The sequence below is a fragment of the Polypterus senegalus genome, chromosome 4 (genome assembly GCF_016835505.1).
Source record: "Polypterus senegalus isolate Bchr_013 chromosome 4, ASM1683550v1, whole genome shotgun sequence".
Taxonomy (NCBI): Eukaryota; Metazoa; Chordata; class Cladistia; order Polypteriformes; family Polypteridae; genus Polypterus; species Polypterus senegalus.
The window spans coordinates 88,618,534-88,638,184 of record NC_053157.1 but is presented as its reverse complement, the minus strand read 5'-3'; the positions used below and the strand labels follow the sequence as shown (position 1 = coordinate 88,638,184).

Below are 19,651 nucleotides of genomic sequence, written 5' to 3'. Positions count from 1 at the left end.
AGTGGAAGCTGCAGGAGAAGAAAACAATAAGGACTGTGAGTAATTTGTGCTGTACTAGAAGGAGAAAACACAATAAAAGAGTGTGTTTTGGACATAGCTGTCTTGGTGTCTGTTCATGGTCGAGACTGGTCTTCACAATAAGAAGCTGGTTAATTTGTAGAAGATACCAAGCAAGGTGGATTGGCAGATAATCTAAAATGTGTTGAATCATTACAGAGAAATAGCATACAGGCTTCGGAAGATTTGTGGCAGATGAAAATAATGTACATAAATGTAATGTATTACAAGTAGGAAGTAGAAATGTTAGCTTTAAATACACAATGGGAGGTCTGAATATTGAAAGTACTACTTAATTTAGGAGTTGGATAGTGATGAATCCAGTACATTTCCAGACAGTGTTCAGAAGCTATTACAAAGGCTAACAGAGTGTTAGGGTATATAGCACAATGTGTAGAGTACAAGTCCAAGGAGGTTATGCTCAAGCTTTATGATAAACTAGTGAACCCTTACCTGTGCAGTTTTGGTCTCCAGGCTACAAACAGGATAGCGGTACAAAATGTCCAAAGATGAGCAACTTGGCTGATTCCAGGACTGCAGGGAATGAGTATTGAGGAAAGTTTTAAAGGGTTGAAACTTTCCAGTGGAGATTAAGAGGTGACATGACTAAAGTATTGAAAAATGGATTTAGTATAATGGATTAGGACTGTTACTTTGATTTAAGTTCAACAGGAATACGCGGGCACAGTTGAAAACTTGTCAAGGGTATATTTTGCACGAACATTAGGAAGTTCTTCACAGAGAGAACCATAGACACATGGAATAAGTTCATAAGTAGTGTGGTAGACAGACTTTAGGGACTTCAAAACTAGACTTCATGTTTTTTGGAGGAATTAAATGGATAGGATTGGCAAGCTTTGGTGTGCTGAATGGCCTGTTCTTGTCAAGATTTTTCTTATGTTTTCATATTAGACACTTAGCACACTTTTATGTAGAGCATAATTTATTACAAGCCATAGCAGAAAATAACAGTTGAAGAAAATAAGCATCCTACATCTATGGACATTAGCGATTGGGGGGTGTGCCTATGGAAAATATTAAATTCCACCTGCAGTGGCATTTGTGAGCAGACAAGTGAATAGGAAATGTATCATTACCTCAAGAAAACTGTAATAAGAATCTGTGAAAAAAATGTAACACAGTTTACTTTTGTTGTCACAGGCATGCTTTAGAAATGCAAAAGGCATGATTTTTGAAATCAATCTTTTCCCCATCAAAATGGATATATTCAGTAAGTTTTAAGGCTTTTTTTCAGATTTCAGCTCATGCCCCTTGAGCACCTTTTTATAATGCAAGGACACAATTTTATAGGGAAAATTTAATATATTCAAGAACAGTGAATAAATAAGTTTGACTTGAAAAATATCAACTTTACACTTGAAGTATGACACACACTTTCACTATGACAAGTAAAATTAATTCCTACTGACACTGCATTTGAAAAATTAAACAAGCAGACCCATTTATCATTTTTAGGATTCTGTCTGTTTCTAAACTGTGAATATATTGCTAGGGCATTTTGTATACTTAGTTTTTGCTGTGTGCTGACAATATCTAATCCATCTAGACATATTCCTCACATAGCAGAACAGTGTGGTAGATAGGGGGCGCTCTCTCTCCCTTGAACTGCTGTCCACGACTCCAAACACCAGGTAAAAGTCCAAATATTTACTTTATTAAATTGCAACAGTGCACCAAGCACCCTCTCCTCCACTATATTCATAAACCAACAATAATCAAGAACAAATACAATCCTCCAACTTCCTCCAACTCCCAGACGCGTTGCCACCCTTCCACCCGGCTCAGCTCGCCGTCTGGAAGCTCCCACAGTCCTTTTATATCCCCTGACCCGGAAGTGTTCCTAATCCCCGGTCCATGTGACTCTCAATCACTTCCAGGTCAGGTACAAGTTCATTTCTTCACCCCGGAAGCACATCATTCCTCTTGTCCACGTGTGCTTCCGGGGTGTAGGGAAAATATCCATTGTTCCTCCCTGCAGTGTCCCCTAGTGGCCCCCATAGTATCCAGCAGGGCTGTGTATAGCAACTACAATGTCCATGATGCCCTGTTGGTTTTCTGGGGACCTCCATACTGCAAGGAGGGCTCCACCTGGCGGCTTGGGGGTATTGGCCGGGATAAATGGCCGGCCATCCACCACAACAGAAAATTCCTATTTGCACATATCGTTATGTCATTTATAGTTCTTTTAACCATTGCTGGCACAATTTAAAGAATTCCTATGATTGTTTCTGGTTTAGTGTTTTTCCTACTGTACATAATTTTTTAGATTCCTATTGAAGAATTTTAGAAGAGAAAACAGTTGTAAGTCCATCATTCTGTCAGAGCTGATGACATTTTTAAAATAGATTGAAACTTATTTAGCCATTTGTCTTCCCTTTTAACATTTATCCATGTTGGTGTTGATTTCTTCAGCTTACCATATACTATAACATAAAATAAACTATTCCTAAAGGACATTAAAGTAATATCCCAAAACTAATTTTTATTAACCAGTCTTCTACATGGCCCACATTGGAATAAAAGCATTATAATATATGGATTTGAGGAGCAACTGTACTTTATACTTGGTGATGTAGATGATTAGATGATTATGATCATGTTAAACAATCATATACAATTATAATTCAGTGTAAGCATCAGAAGAATGCATTTAACAAGTTTACACTAGATTATACTGTAGAAAGGTCAAGTATATCCAAAAAAACAAACAACAAAAATTCAAGTTCTTGAGTAATTGATGGTCAACAATTCACCACCGTATAGGTGCACTTAGCAATTTATGTCCCCTTAACCATTCCCCCAGTTCAAACTGCTTCACATTAAATTGTTTTGCAAGCCAGAGGTTGTTTTTGTTGAAGCTATTAAAGAAAGCCACTGTAATACAAGCATCACTTTTTTTTGGTTTGCTTTTTAAGAGTGGTCTTGGGTGTAACTGTATACAGGTGTGCCATTACACTTCAGGGCCCATTACTGAAGTGTCCTGATGGCCCCTCGTTAGCCTCAGCCTTATCTGTGTGACAGGTTGTTGTTGATCATGCATGCAGTATCTGCTGGGTACCACAATATTATCTGCAAGGATTGTAAGGCTGCACAGTATTTATGGTACATTGTTGAGTATAATTTTCAATCATTTTTAGTTTAATAAAACAATGCACTTCTCTGGCCACAGTTACTGGTAATGTGTAAAAAATATACAGTGCAGTGCACACATCTGGGTAAATACTCTGAAGCTTCCTTCCATGCAAGGAATTGAGCAAATCAAGAAGTATCAGTTCTTCTTTAAAGCTCTTCTTAGCACAATATCTTCTTTTGGGGCTTCATTTGACACTCAGCAAAATCACCTGATTTTGTTACTGATGGTGCTGTTACAAAAACAATTATTTGTGAACAGACCGTCCTGGGTCTACCACCAGCCCCACACAAGCCCCCCAGTGACCGTTGGAGCCCCTACATGTATTTTTGCCAAGGACCAAAAGCACTGCTAAAACTGTAGGATGCTGATTCCCTATGCCTATTCTGTCTACTGGTCTAGATTAAAAAGAAGCTGGCTTAAAGATCATATGTGATCCCCTCCCTCCATTTTTGTTCCAATATTTGGTTGTGAATAGCTCATAGAACCACGGTTGAGGTTTTCATTTAGACAATGAAAACTCCTCAGCAGGAGAATTTTACCTTTCACATCATGGATGTACCGTCTGTGGTAGGAGAGCTTAATGGGAACCCACTATACAGAAAATCATTCACTCATTTATTTTCCACTGCTTATCTGAATCTTGGTTGCAGAGGCAGCAGACTTAGGAGTGAAGCCCATACATCCCTTTCCCAAGCCACACTTGCCAACTCATATTGTGGGATCCCAAGGTGTTTCCAGGCCATCTGGGAGATATAATTCTCCAAGCGAGACCTGGGTCTCACCCAAAGTCATCTCCTATTTGGTTGTGCCAGCAAAATCTCTACAGGGAGGTGACCAGGAGGCATCTGCATCAGATGCCCACACCACCTCAGTTGGCTTCTCTCAATGCAGAGGGTCAGCAGCTCTACTCTGAGCCTGTCACACAATAATCCCAGAGGAGTCAGAAAGAAACAATGGAGAAGATTCCTAAATATGGAAAGAAATTCCCGGAACGATGTACTATGTCCAGTATAAGTGAATACCTGGTTAATACTGTTTTTGCAATTAATCTGATGGTAGAACCAGCATCATATTGTGGAGGTTCTTTCAATGTCAGGGACTGGGGCACTTTAGAGACCAGAGAAAACGATGAATGGGGCCAAATGTGGTTTCACATTATAGTATAGAAGGGCAACGACTACATGCATGTAGTCAGAACTGCAGGGAAATCAGTAGCTTCAGAGCAAAAAAAATAAGATGAATGAGTTTGACCGATTTTATTTCTAGCCTTAAATTCTGCTGAGCCATTGTGGAAGATGTTGGTATACCAACACATGCCTTTCAGTTTGCCAATGACCAAGTTAAACAAGATATTTCAATTTTAGTTTTACATTTATTTTTTTTTTTGTTGTTGGTTCATAGTACGGATACTTCATCCCAATAATTGTTTAGTGTGTTCAGTGGATCAAAGCAAATATTACATCAGCAATGCAGGCTGAGTAATAAGATGTTCAATTTTTTAATGGTATAGTGAAACCTTCTAGGATTTTTTTATTTCATAGTTAAACTATTTTAGATAATATTAAGAGATGTATTACTAAGGTGCTTGTTGCTTCCAAATTGTTATCGCATGTATTTGATTTTTTTTAATGTACTGTATATTTAGATTCTTCAGTTTGAAGAAATCATGACAAATGCAGTGTTTCGGGAACATTTTCGCATCTATATGGAAAGGGTTGAGAAGAGAGCACTCATTAGTTTTTGGGAGTCTGTGGAGTATTTGAAAAACGCTAACAAGGTATGTTCATTCAGAATACATCAGTGGAAGATTCCAAAAGATTCTAAAATCATACATTTTTGCATTCTTGACCGAGTTGTTCAGCAAGATCACTAGTATTTTTAGTGATGTATGTCACAGAATTTAGCCTTAAAATAATCACAATTATAGTTTGCTGATTTAACAGTTACGAACCTAAGAACAACATTTCAGATATACAAAAAGTGTTGTTAACATTAGAGCTAGAATACAAATTTTATTTTCAGTGTTTAAGCTATATTCACTTTGTTGTACTGAATCCTAGATGAGTGATGAATTTTAAGTTGTAGTAATGAATGATGTTAAAATAGTAGATCTTCTACTGAGTGTTCTACCAAGTTATCCCTAAGTGACTTTTTAAAATAAAAAGTAAGAAACTCTTTTTATTTCCTGAATACTATATGTTGATATGTAAGTAATGTAAAGCAAATATAGCAATTCACTGTGCTGCTCTATCTCAGTTTAAATATTAAGCTTTTATTATTCTACTCAGTTGAAGACTTTGCTTATCTTTATTGTTAGCATGATCATTAGGTATTCACCCTTTAGATGATTTTAAGAAGTGAGGCTGCAGTGTTCAAAATGGAACTGTTAAAATTTAAGGCTAAATGACTGCTGAGCTCCTGGGTTTCTGCAGTCATTAAAATAGCCATTACACAAATGTGGCTTCTTTAGATGTTTGAGATTCTGTGTGTTCTCACTAATGTAATAAATAGCTCAACCTCCATACATCCATTCATTCTTTGTTTATGTAAGCTTGCCTTGAGCTAGATAAATTTTCAAAAACTCCACTATCATGGCAGCAAGAGATGCTTAGCAGGAAAAAGCTTTGGATATGGTATATAGCCCATCAGACTTGCATCTGTTTTTAGTTGTCAGCCAGACAGTATGTCATCATGGTGTTGGACTGGTATTAAGATTCTTGAAGGAATCCCCTATAAATAACGACATTTGCATTCAACCTTCACATATTTTTGGATAATTTATAAAATTATTGATTGTATTTCGTGTCTCATCAATGTCTGATGGATGTTTAATGAGTCAATCAACAAAGGAAAAATGTATAATACTATGTGTAGAGATATACACTTACTCATAAATTCACTACATATTTGATATTTTTGAATGTTTCTTCAATATTGTTTAAAAAATGCTGGTGTGATCTTACCTCCTAGAATGAAATACCTCAACTTGTTGGTGAAATCTACCAAAACTACTTTGTGGAAAGTAGAGAAATTCCGGTGGAGAAAGCACTTTACAAAGAAATTCAACAGACTCTGGTGGGAAACAAAGGAACTGACATTTTTAACAAGATTCAGAGTGATGTGTATGAAACCATGAAGGAACGGTATTACCCAGCATTCCTGGTGACTGATTTATATGAAAGGCTGATCAAGAAGGAAGAGCAGCGTAGCAATTCGCAATCTAGCTCTGAAGATAAGGATGAAGTAGTAAGAATTTCTTTTCTATTTCATTTTGCAGAAAATAAATTGCTGTACTTTATTCCTCAATATCTATGATGATTTGATAATACACAATAATTCATTATTATAATATGATTATAAGGTTGATTAGGCACAAGACTGCCGTCCTTCACCTAATGTATATATGCACAGATATAAATAAAAATATGTATATACTACATGATCTGTATTGGGATGTGTTCCATCCAAGATTGGTTGCTTCCTGCAACCTGACACTTGTATTAGGCAAGTAAAGAAACAAGATAAATATGTTCAGTTTTATATATTATATTTAGTTTCTCTTTTATTTGTTAAAATGAAGTACATGTTGAATTTGTCTAATCAGTAGTTCACTACATACAAAAAACTGAACAGGATTCATTCTTTTTGCGAACCTATCCATTCCCTAACTTGCTTATTTATTTTAAGGTTGCAGAGAGCTGATTTTCATATTTCTAGATCTGACCATAAAGCGGGAACGAGTCCATCACAAGGCACACTCGCATATAACTGTAGTGAGTTAAGCAAAGACACAAGAAAAACTGAAATGCCCCAAGAAGTAACAAAGTAGACAAGAGCATAAGAAAGAAACTCTTCATGGGCTCTCTCTAGATTAGAAACTGTGACAATGGAACTATTTGGAGGCAGCACTAACCACTGCAACACTGTGTCATCCCTAAAAGCAGACATAAAATAACTTTCTCAAGCTGTTTAATCAGATTCTTGGTGAGTTGAAGCCTGTTCCGCCATTTCATCACAGTGCTTACTGATACTGCCACACCTATACTCATCCATCCATCCATCCATTTTCCAACCCGTTGAATCCGAACACAGGGTCACAGGGTCTGCTGGAGCCAATCCTAGCCAACACAGGGCACAAGGCAGGAACCAATCCAGGGCAGGGCGCCAACCCACCGCAGGACACACACACCCACACCCATGCAGCAAGCACACACTAGAGACAATTTAGAATCGCCAATCCACCTAACCTGCATGTCTTTGGACTGTAGGAGGAAACCGGAGGAAACCCACACAGACACGGGAAGAACATGCAAACTCCACGCAGGGAGGACCTGGGACGCGAACCCGGGTCTCCTAACTGCGAGGCAGCAGCGCTACCACTGCGCCACCGTGCCACCCACCTATACTCATATAGGGCCAATTTAAGTTCACCAATAAAACAAATACACAGATGTCTTTGCGATTCAAGAGGAACTGTGAGGTAGCAGTGTTGTGTTCCCCCCTTAAACAGTACATACATGCTATTAGTAAATAAACTTGGCCTTCTCAAAGTTTGAGATACTCTTTTGGGATCTATTTAATGTTTTAGTGTTAAGTACTACTGATGCATACAACCAGTCTCACTGTTGACAATACCTTACTGTAAAAGACCCCTTTAGGAGTGTCCAGAGCAGGAGGGTTATATTTTCAAGAAAGTTGTGATTGTGAAAATTCTATCAACTTTTCTTCTTTGCTCTTAAACTTTCAGAACCAGGCATGTGATGGGGGAGAAGACATCCTTGATGAAGGTAGCAATGGGATTAATGAGCAGGCCAGTTATGCAGCAAATAAGCTACGACATTTAAGTGAGAAGCTTGAATATAAACGACAGGCTCTGGTATCAATTCTTAATGCCCCAAAACCAGATAGAAAGGTAACTATACAATGAATGCACACAGAAAATTTTGTTATAATAATGTATTTGTCAAGATTTGATGCTTGTGGCAGAGACAGTATATACAGGTCACAAAGGAGGTCAGATTTGTTCACAGGCTGAGCTGCTTCATGTTGAATGAGAAATCGTTAACATGAATTTTGCTTAGTACTCCTTTATATTCAATGATTTTTTTCTGAATTATGAGCAGTTCACTACTTGGAATTCATTTACAGCTCCCTCCTTGCCATCTGTTACTGCAAATGAAAGGTGAAATTTTACCTGCTATCATCAGATATTGATTTTACAAAGTCAGTGAGTCATCCACTCTCAAGTGAATGAATGAACTTTGTAAATAAAACATAAACTGCTGAAGGAAAACAAACAAGACTAATGTTGGTTTTGATAAGCCTGTGTTAATAAAACTTGTATTAGGGGTGGGGGTCGACTTGTTCTCAATCCTACTTTTTGTAAAAATTGATTGATTTGTATGGAATGATTGCAATAAAATTAATAAAATGTCAAAAAATAAATAAATAAAAATAAAATACTGGTCTTCATGTCGCTCTCTTTTTATTTAAAATTACATTCCTAGTAACATATTATTGGCTTTCCACTCACATTCACCTGTATAATATAACCTGATGTTTGTGACTGTTATTATCTTAACAGATTGTCTCCAAACTGAAAGATGAAATCAGCACCATGGAGAAAGAACAGGATGACCTCCAACAACACATCTCCCGAACAGACTGGTGGTGCGAAAACCTGGGCATGTGGAGAGCTGTCATCAACAACAGTGAGGTAACATTCTACAATGAATCTTACAAAAAGTGTATGTTTCAATACAGTTTTTCCAGTGGTAGTTGAAGCTGTAGATCATCTTTGACTTAACTAATCGTCTTGTTATGTACACCTTTCCTACAATAGCTTCCTCCAAGTAATTTCAAAATCGAAGTATGGAGAATCAAGCTGTACTGAAGACATGGATCATTTTTGCTCTTTTTTTTTTTTTTTTAAAGTATTTTATTTGTTTATTAATTATAAATTGTAAGGTTGCCCAAAGATTAACAATGAAAATATAAAAAAAAAAATAAGACTTAAATCTAGATTTAAACTTCAAAAGATAACTTAAGAAGTGTTAATATGATCGAGTCTTTGAGCCCAACTTACCAAGTCTGTTGCTGTTTTTACCCCATTGTGTTCACATTAACTTTGATTCAAATTTTGTAGGCCTCCCATTGTGCTACTTTCTATTGCTACATTAACACTTCTTCTTATGTTATCTTTCGAAGTTTAAATCTAGATTTAAGTCTTATTTTTTTTTATATTTTCATTGTTAATCTTTGGGCAACCTTACAATTTGCTATATTTTAATTTATTTGTGTGAAGAAATTTTAAATTATTGCAAATCTGTACATAGGGAGAGAGAGAGTGGGTGGGTGGTTTGATATTAAAAATAATGAAAAATTATAAATCATGCTTTGTAAAGTGTGGTGGAGAAAAATCTGCGTCCAGTTTAGCAAAGTTTACATGGTAATATAATCCTACAGTACATTGGAGAGGTGGTAATTTTCTTTTCTAAAGTTGTTAGCTGAGTTTCAAATGCAAATGTTAATAATGCTCAGGTGGAAATGACATACAGCTTTTGAAGTACAACACTGTAACATTATTACCATTGTTCATTTGATTTTTTTTTTTATAGCTATTCTTGGCTTACATTGTATTAGTACATTGATGGGACTAAAGATTTTCTCAAATTTCAAGCTAGTAAAAATGCACTTTATTTTCGGGTTATTAGCTTTTACATGTCCCTCATTTCCTTTTTGCATTCTTGAAAAGATGCCACAATAGTAATGCAGTATATTTTGACTAACTTGCATTAGTAATCGTGCAATATACTTGTAAAAATAAGGTTTTTTTTTTTATTATTTGAACTGTGACTAGAGGACATAGTGGCTAAACTTTCAGTGACACAGAAGACCTTCTGTGGTGAAACAACAGACTTAAGATGGATACCTTGCCTATTTTACCAGAATGCCAGCTGTGTTTTCTTCCTCACACTCCTAATTTTAAATGTACATTCCAGAGTGGGAACGGACTGAAAATACTTTTGAGTAGCTTAGCCGGATCAGTATCCATTCCTGTGTTTAGCTTGGCGTTTGAATTGGATCTGTTAACAGCAGTGTTAGCCAAGATTAGATGACATCTCATCAGCCTTTGCCAGACCAAGTCCCCTTAAGGGTATCCATTTTGAATTTCAGAACTGAAGGCTAATTTAATGTCTGTTCAGATAGCCATGCTCAGATACCTAGAGTATGAGTGGCAACAATGCAGGAATGACAAATACCTGGTAGTATGGGTATACCTTACCTCATAACTAGATATCTTTTTGTTTCTCTCTCACTTTGCATCCAATAGTATGTTTAAAAGCCTCCCCAAGGTTAATTTCAAGGGATGTAGGTTTTTAGAGGTTCTGTGCACAGGGTAGAAGCTAACTGAGATGCCAGCTAATGTCACCGGGAGTGTGCTGCTTGGAGGAGCTTAGAAGCTGTCCTTGCAGATGGTAGCAGTAGAGATTTGTCTTTTGTTCCAAGTGTTAAGGAGCTGCTTCTTTCTGCATCTTTGTAAACCCAATGTTGTGGGCTCTCACAACTGCTTACCAATGATTCCACCAAGCAAATATCTGAACTGAAACAAACGGCACCATGAACAGGGTTTGCACTGTGGTTGGGGTGGAGTATTTCTGTCCGGCAGTGCTCTGCACAGAGCTCATCTGATGATACAGTAGTATACTGCTAGAAGCAGCTTAGAGGTTATTCCCACAAGCTGTAGCAAGGGAGATTCTCTTTTTCTCAAAGTGTTATCTCTGAGTCATGGTAGCCCAAGCATTGCCGCTTTGCAGCTGGCAACAGGCAGTTACACAATGCAAATGTCCAAAAAACATTAGTGAAAATAGCTATATTATACATTGGCCACTTTTTAGGTACACCTCGGTAGTCCCAGATTGGACCCATCTTTTCCTTCAGAACTGCTGTAATTCTTTATGGCATATACTCAACAAGGTGCTTGAAACATTCCTCAGGGATTTTGGTCTATGTTCACATCATAGCATCACACAATCTCCAATTCCACCACATCTCAAAGGCTATAGGATTGAGATCTGGTGACTATGGAGGCCATTTGAGTATAATGGACTCATTATCATGTTCAAGAAACCAGTTTGAGATGATTTGAGCTTTGCGACATGGCACATTATCCTGCTGCAGTCATAAAGAGATGGAAATGGTCAGCAACAATTTTCAAGTATGCTGTGGCATTTAAATGATGCTTAACTGGTACCAAAGGGCCCAAAGTGTGACAAGAAAGTATCCCCCGCACCATTACGAAACCACCACCAGCCTAAACTGTTGATACAAGGCAGGATGGGTCTGTGCTTTCATGTTGTTGATGCCTTGTTCTGACCCTAAAATCAGAATGTCACAGCAGAAATTGAGACTCATCAGACTAGGCAGTGTTTTTCCAGTCATCTATTGTCCAGTTTTGGTGAACCCATGCAAACTGTAGCATGTACTGTATTGCCTATTTTTAGCTGACAGTAGTGGAACCAGGTGTGGAGTTATAGGGGACTCAATAAAGAACTTGTCATCCAACGCAAGGAAAGGAATACCAAACCATGGACTCGGTCGATGAGATACTTGTAAGGAATTTACACTAAAAACCAGATGCTTGCAGAGGGCAAACCTTCCCCAAGACTATACAGGGGACATTAATGCTAAAGGAGTGATGGCTGCACTGACGGCTTTGGGTTTCTTTAAGAAGCAGTACTACAGATAAAGGGGCAAATGTAGTGAATATTATTGCTATCTATGATTTGATCAGATTCAATTGTTTTAGTTATAGGATGTTCTTAGCTATTGGTGACTGTTCCTAAAACTAAACACTCTGCATAGCAATGGTGGCTATGCTGTTGCATACCAAGGAATATCAAACCATTATTTATTTATGTCAAGATAAATTACAACTATAACTAGGTAAACAGTCAGTAAAGTATTGCACTCTTTTGTTTACCTGTTGCTGTCTAGCGGGATTAGTAAGAAACCGTTCATTAACCTTGTATTAAATTAAAGTTCTCTAAATTTAAAGAGTATCAAGCAGTTATAGCCAGAAGGTTGTTGACGCCTATCATTGTGGCATTCCTAGATCCTATACACAAGCAGTAAAGGATGCTGTGGTGCAGTGATAGCAGGAGGCTAACTTGGTTTGGTGTATCACCTTACCTGACATTGCTGTGGTTTTAGTGCTTCAGGAATATATGAGATCTGACCAGAAGTGCTGAAAGCATTGAAAATTGTTTTTAGGGTCTTTGGGCTAACCTGTCCAGTGTTAAATATAAGTCAGTTACACTGAATGTGCATTAGCAGGTGTACAAGAGGGTGTGTAATAGTTTTTTTGGATTTAAACTTCTCACCTTTGTGGAGAAAGCCAATGCCAGGCTACTGGAATCGATACTCAGAACCTCAGGTCCACAAAGAAGAATATATATCCTTTCCTGGCTTTAGAACGATGGGGTCAACTTTTCACTCTTGCAAAGATATTTAACGGATCATTTTTTATGGATTTGGAAAGAGCTTGTGATTATCTCTGCACAACTGATCATGCATTAATCATGATTAGATTTATGGCTGCCATGATGAAGTAATTACTAAAAGTGGCTATCAATACTGCATTCCTAGTTACAACCGACTCTGAACAGTAAAATAAACATTATAAGCAATTACAGATTCATCTGCTAAGCATATGAGTGCATTGGAGAATTGAAGACATGATTAAGTAAAGATGACTGTACAGTTTAGGAGCAGTATGAAGAGTACGTGAAAGCTAAGCAAATCTCAATATTGTTAGCTCCATTAAACTGTAAGACAACCAGTGGTGGTTTATAATGTGGGATGCTGGGATGCCACCCCTCTCTCCAAATATGTTAAAACCTCTACTAAAATGAATTAGGTAATGCAAAATAATCATGAAATTAAATTTGTTTATTTTCACAATGTGCCGGGTGTCAGTGCATGCCAACATCCATTAAAAATTGGTTCTGACTTGTATTTGTTTCATTTCTGTGTGAATACCTGTATTTCCAGAGTGAAGGGCCCCGGCTAAATGAGACTGTATGAAAATCCTCGATCTCTTTGCAAGCAGGTTACCAGAGGTTGACCTTTAATCGGTTGGTTTCAGGATTTTCTGGAGATGCAGCTTTCTGCACACCCTGGACGCGCTAACATTTATTAGCAATTAATTAGTATTGATGTGGGTATTTTTAATCTATTATGATTGGACAGTTATCGAACTATTTCATGTTTATGTCAGTGGCTCACAGCTTACACCCCCTACCATTAATGTAACTACAAATGAGCATCCATGACTTTAGGGAGATGGCAATTTCAAGTGCAACTTCAGAAATCAAAGATAATTCAGTTACATATTTAATAAAACACCCCTTTGTAAATTGTTCACTTGAAGGAAAAAGAAGGTAAAGGAGCTTGGTCCAGACCGACCTAGCTTAAGAATTCAGCAGCAGGCAAGTAATCCAGGACGAGCTTACACAAAGACTTTTTCCCTCACAGCTCCGCAGGTGGTTGAGACATATCTAAGGAGTATAGGTCTACCTGGAGAAGCTGGTATAAAAGCAGCTCCATATCGCTATGTGGCAGACACAGCACTTAGAACGCTTCAGATGTGTCTCTTGGCTGCTAGAGTCCATCTGCCTTAAGTGTGTGGTCACCAGCGAGCCTTACAGGGCTGGTGGATAGTGGGCATGTGAGTTGCCTCTGAGGCAGAGAGGGGCAGGCAAAGGGGCAAAGCAGCTTAGAGATGCCGCCAAAGTGCTCACTAAGTGCCGTGTCTGTGAACCCTGATCATTGAGCTCCCTTTTTTAACCGGCTTTTCTGGTAGTCTCGCCCCTTTGGGCAGTTGAGTGAGTGTATGAGATATACTTTATGTATTTGTGGATAGTAAAATAGTGGTATGCCTTGGGGTGATTTTGTTATATAGAAAAAAGGTTGAGAAACACTGCTGTTTGCAGATTTTTTCCTCTTGGCTTTTTCAGACTGTGATCTCTGGTCTGCATTGAAACAATTTACAGCTGAGTGTTGTACATTTGGGATAAAAGTCAGTACCAGCTAATATGAGGTCATGGTGTTCTGCCAATAAAGATTCACTTGTTATTTTCTAGTAAGGGTGAGCAGCTACAAAGAGTGTACTAGTTCAAGAACCTTTGGGGTCTTATTCATGAGTGAGGTGGAGGTGAAAATGAAATTGATCTGACAAATTGCTTTAGCTGCAGCACTTTTGCAGGTGTTGTGTCAGACCTTGTTGGTGAAGTGAAAGTTAAGTCCTTGGACTAGTCTTTTAATTTAGTAGTCAGTCTACATCCTTTTTTCACTTGTGGTCTCAAGCTCTGAGTAGTGACCAAAGAAAAAGATCTAAAATACAAGTGCACAAAATAAGGTTCTTGTACAAGGTAGACTCCATGGTGTGATGAGAATCTCAGCAATACAGGAGAACTTTGGAGTAGAACTGTTGCTTTTTTAAATCAGGAAGAACCAGTTAAGGTGGTTAGAGCATTTAGTTAGAATGATAGCTTGGTGTTCTCCAAAAATGGAATTCAATACACAATGCACTGAGAAGACCAAGCTGGGCCTAGGAACATCTGAGAGCTCCCAAGAGGGCATTGGAAGAAACTGCTGAGGGTGACATGCAGACCACCTCAGCATATTGCTACCATACAGTGGGTACGGAAACTATTCAGACCCACTTCAATTTTTCACTCTTTGTTATATTGCAGCCATTTGCTAAAATCATTTAAATTAATTTTTTCCTCATTAATGTACACACAGCACCCCATATTGACAGACAAAAAAAAGAATTTTTGAAATTGTTGCAGATTTATTAAAAAAGAAAAACTGAAATATCTCATGGTCCTAAGTATTCAGACCCTTTGCTCAGTATTTAGTAGAAGCACTCTTTTGAGCTAATACAGCCATGAGTCTTCTTGGGAAAGATGCAACAAGTTTTTCACACCTGGATTTGGGGATCCTCTGCCATTCCTCCTTGCAGATCCTCTCCAGTTCTGTCAGGTTGGATGGTAAACGTTGGAGGACAGCCATTTTTAGGTCTCTCCAGAGATGCTCAATTGGGTTTAAGTCAGGGCTCTGGCTGGGCCATTCAAGAACAGTCACAGAGTTGTTGTGAAGCCATTACTTTGTTATTTTAGCTGTGTGCTTAGGGTCATTGTCTTGTTGGAAGGTAAACCTTCGGCCCAGTCTGAGATCCTTAGCATTCTGGAGAAGGTTTTTGTTCTGGATATCCCTGTACTTGGCCGCATTCATCTTTCCCTCGATTGCAACCAGTCGTCCTGTCCCTGCAGCTGAAAAACACCCCCACAGCATGATGCTGCCACCGCCATGCTTCACTATGGGAACTGTATTGGACAATTGATGAGCAGTGCCTGGTACAAGAATTCTCACTTTGCCTTGACCTTCTGTGTCTGTGCATGTTTGGTTAAAATGTGCTTATTCTTCACTCAGTGAAGTGATGGTTTAGCTTCAGCAGGAGTTGGCTCTCATTTTTCATGTACATTTTCAGTGGAACCCTAGATTGCGAGTAACTTGGTTTGAGAGTGTTTTGCAAGATGAGCTAAAATCTATATATATAAAATTCTTTTCGCATTTGAAACGGAAATTACGTATGACCACGTGAAAATGGAAATTACGTATGACCACAGAACATATTATAATACAGGAACTAATCACTTCGTTTGTGGACGCCATTTTTATATCGTCTTTATGAATTGTTATTATTTGTGTGAGAGTTACTTTACTGATATTGAAAAGAAGTAAACACAAACACGCCGATCTATCCCATAGAAGTGTGCCCCGCATCACCCTCTCCCAGCCCCCCTGTCTGGACTCCAGCACTGAGCCATCTGCCACCAGGCGCGTTCTGACAGAGAAGTTTTATTTATTCGTTCACGTGACTGTCACGGAAACTACCACATTATAACTTTTTTTAAATTGGCAGTACTTGATAGTAGAAGAGATGAGGAAAACAGCTTTGCGTCTTTCTACTTTTTAACTGTGCCGAGCTGTAAAAATGTGAAGATGACACCACCTTCAGCGGCGTGGGGTCGTGAGAACAAAGTGGACGCTCGGAGGCACAGAATGTCGGGCTGCTCTGCTGGGTCAAGAGCTTCGCAGTTTCGGGCAGCGTCCTGTCCTCTCTTCTTGCACTGTTTGTGACACTTTGAGTTCCCCGTCAGCTCCTGGGAGAGTGGAAATCATTGCGAATGAGTGTGATTGGTGCCATCAAAGCAAAACTCTCTTTGTAAATTGCGCTTCACGACCACTTACTGCCCCTTAAGGTGAGTTCAGGTCACTAAAACCCCGCAACATTCAAGGTTGCTTTTGTGATGAATTCTTTTAAGAAGATGGAGGGTTTACATCTAAGAAGATGTACCGACCTCTTCATGTTAAGTTTTTGACTTGGGAATTGTTTGGACCTTCTGCCCGTTAAGCACGGAAGGGCAGCGTTCACATTTCTCAGAATAATTTTTCTCTTAAATCACAGGTTGTCGGGCAGAAATTTGCAGGATCGCATAGCAAATGTAATTTCTATACCACAGCGGTCGTGTAGCGTCTTTCACAAGGGATCTGCTACTGAGAGGTGATCCAAATACATTTAAACTACTGTTATCGCTACTTACCTGTTGTGTTATAGCGCCTTTAAAATGTACTTTACCCGAAAGCACTCCAGTACTGCTCAATGTATCTGTACTTCTTAAATGTTAATGTTTTACTGTTTAATAATTTCTATACTACATTTTATTTTTTTCCCTTGCACTCAGTGATTGAAGCCACTGGGTAATCAGCTAGTTTTTAATAAATTTTGACTTGATAAACGAGTGAGGTCTTGCAATACGAGTAGTCCGTATATGCTTTGTCTGCCGAGCGTCACGAGATCACAACTGAGCTGATGGTTCTTCACTCTTTTACTGCGGGATTGTGGGCAATTGTCAGTCAGCATGCCTCACTTATATAGTCAACATCTGTACAAGCATATACTGTTTACTACAGTATTGTGACCGTGTGTGTGCTGTGACGTGTGAGTCCCCGTCTTGCACTCCAAAATACAAAGCTGAATCTTAATACTTTAGCGACACCATCTTCAGCTTGAAACAGGAACAGTGCGGTTATGTATTGTAGCGGGATCTGCCACTCTCCTATACACAGACACAGCAGTCAGGCAGGGTCAGGCCCAGGTTAGTAGCCAAGTAATACTGTGCCCCGCGCATTTATAATGTTCCTTGTTTCACCCATCAACGGCAGGTGCTTATAGCTTGACCGCAATCTTTTCAGATTTGCTTTTACAGCGAACTGCTACAGCACTGGGTGCCTGCGGTTGCTTCGGGATGCTCTTCCACGTGTCGTCCCATTGGGTGAAATCCCACAAGAGTTTAGAAACTCACACCAGTAAAGTGCAGGTTAATTTGTTTTATGTATTTTTACTTTATATTTTGTATTAATCATTTTTATATGAATAGTTTTGGGTTGTGGAACAAATCATCTGAGTTTCCATTATTTCTTATGGGAAAATTCTCTTTGATATACGAGTGCTTTGGATTGCAAGCACGTATCCGGAACGAATTATGCTTGCAAACTGAGGTTCCACTTGTATTCTTTCTTTCTCTGTCCGCTGTCTGTGAGGAGTTTGTGCCGCTATGCCGCTGTGAAAGAAAAATTAATTACTTGAAAGCTATTAAGGGTTAATAGCTGGCAAAGCCATTTTGCTGTAACGGCAGGTTATTCACATAGGCGTCTGTCATAAGACAGGGTGCAGTAAGCTGACCAAAGATAGTTTCCAGTTTCTTAGGAACGCATCTATTTGACACACGAAAGATGACCTTTCCCTTTTGTAGGGTCTATCTGATCAGTGAAAAAATAAGAACAGATGTCCCATTAGCGTACTAAAGCAAAATGCTTAAATAAACAATATTATGTTTATTTTTAAGAAATAAGGGGGAGGAAGAAGAAATTATATAAAGGCCAATAGAAAAAAATGTAACTGCTCTTCTGCCTTGCAACGTAGAATCCACGTACCCATCTGTGACTGAATAAAAATCTAATTGATTGAACTTGTCCTGTCTTCCTCTGGGGAGTTTATGCTTCCACATCGCCACAGTTTGTGTGTGGTCATGTGACTGCATAGCTACATCTAATTTGTGAAACTGAGCCATGTGATTATTGTTGCTATATCTGATTGGTAAAACGGAGTCCAGTGATTATTGTTGCTACGTCTGATTGGTGAAAAGGAGTCCAGTGATTTTTATTGCTACGTCTGACAGGTGAAACAGTCATGCAGTAGATCCACTGGCGGCTTCTCTCTCGCAAAAATATAGCTTATCTAATGGAAAAAAGTAACGATTTGAGTGTTGCCCAATGTAGCGGAGTAAGAGTAGCGTTTCTTCTTCACAAATGTACTCAAGTAAAAAGTATGGTGCACTATAACTACTCTTAGAAGTACAATTTTTTAAAAAAGTTACTCAAGTAAATGTAACTTGTTACTACCCACCTCTGGATATAGATAGATGTAATACTTCTTATAAATACTTAGGTAACTTACTTTATTATACTATTACGCAAATATCATAATATAATGGCCTCTGCCTCCCTGTAGCCTTAAATTGGAATTGGCAGGTTTAGAAAATCTCTCCATGGAAGGATGGTAATAAATTATCTTGGTAATTTTTATTGAATTCTCAGATAATATACATATTTTGAGTTACTCTTCTTGTTTACAAGAAAAGAGTTTTAGCAGACATATTCACAGTAGTATTAGTATTTGTTTGCAGCTGCTTAACAGCCATTAAGTAAAAGTGAAAGATTTTTCAAGCTTTTTTTCTGTTTAAAAATTTAATCCACTACTTTGTTTATAAATTGGAGAACTGTTGTTAAACAAAGAAAAAGATTCCAGAAAAGAGTTATAAGCTGTATACTGCTGTTTCTGTAAATAATGACTTTTAACATTCAGTATAAAATACTGAAAAGCCACAGGTAATAAACATGGTGTTGTTATAATTAATTTCAGAAGAATATATTTGGACTTGGGAGCCTTTACCAATGCTTCCTTGGAAATAAAGTTTTAACAAATTATAGGGAGGCACATATGAAGAGATACTATGGTATCAGAGTCTGTATTTAAGGCTCCTAATTGACTTGTAAATCTGCACGTACATTTAGACATATTAACAGTGTAGTACCTTCGTCTCTGTCATATAGTACCTTTCATAATTGAAACTGTTGTGTATATAAACGGTAATGATCCAAAACATTATGACCACCTGCCTAATGGGAGTAATAAAGTTTATCTAATCTAATACGCTGTTGCTCCTCTGTGTGCAGCTAAAGATGACCAAAACCAAATTTATGCCAGTTCTATAGGGGAATATAAGAGTGGTCATAATGTCTTGGCTC

The 19,651-nt window shown here is 38.2% G+C and overlaps 1 protein-coding gene across 2 annotated transcripts in view; it reads left to right on the top strand.

The window, feature by feature from the left end:
- The window catches only part of snx25 (sorting nexin 25), a 423,222-nt gene that overhangs the window by 273,879 nt on the left and 129,692 nt on the right, over positions 1-19,651 (top strand). For both annotated transcript variants that reach the window (XM_039750997.1, XM_039750996.1), the window contains exons 8-11: positions 4,857-4,988; positions 6,182-6,457; positions 7,959-8,123; positions 8,796-8,927. In XM_039750997.1, the coding sequence (XP_039606931.1) occupies positions 4,857-4,988; positions 6,182-6,457; positions 7,959-8,123; positions 8,796-8,927 (705 nt within the window). The remainder of the gene's footprint in view (positions 1-4,856; positions 4,989-6,181; positions 6,458-7,958; positions 8,124-8,795; positions 8,928-19,651) is intronic.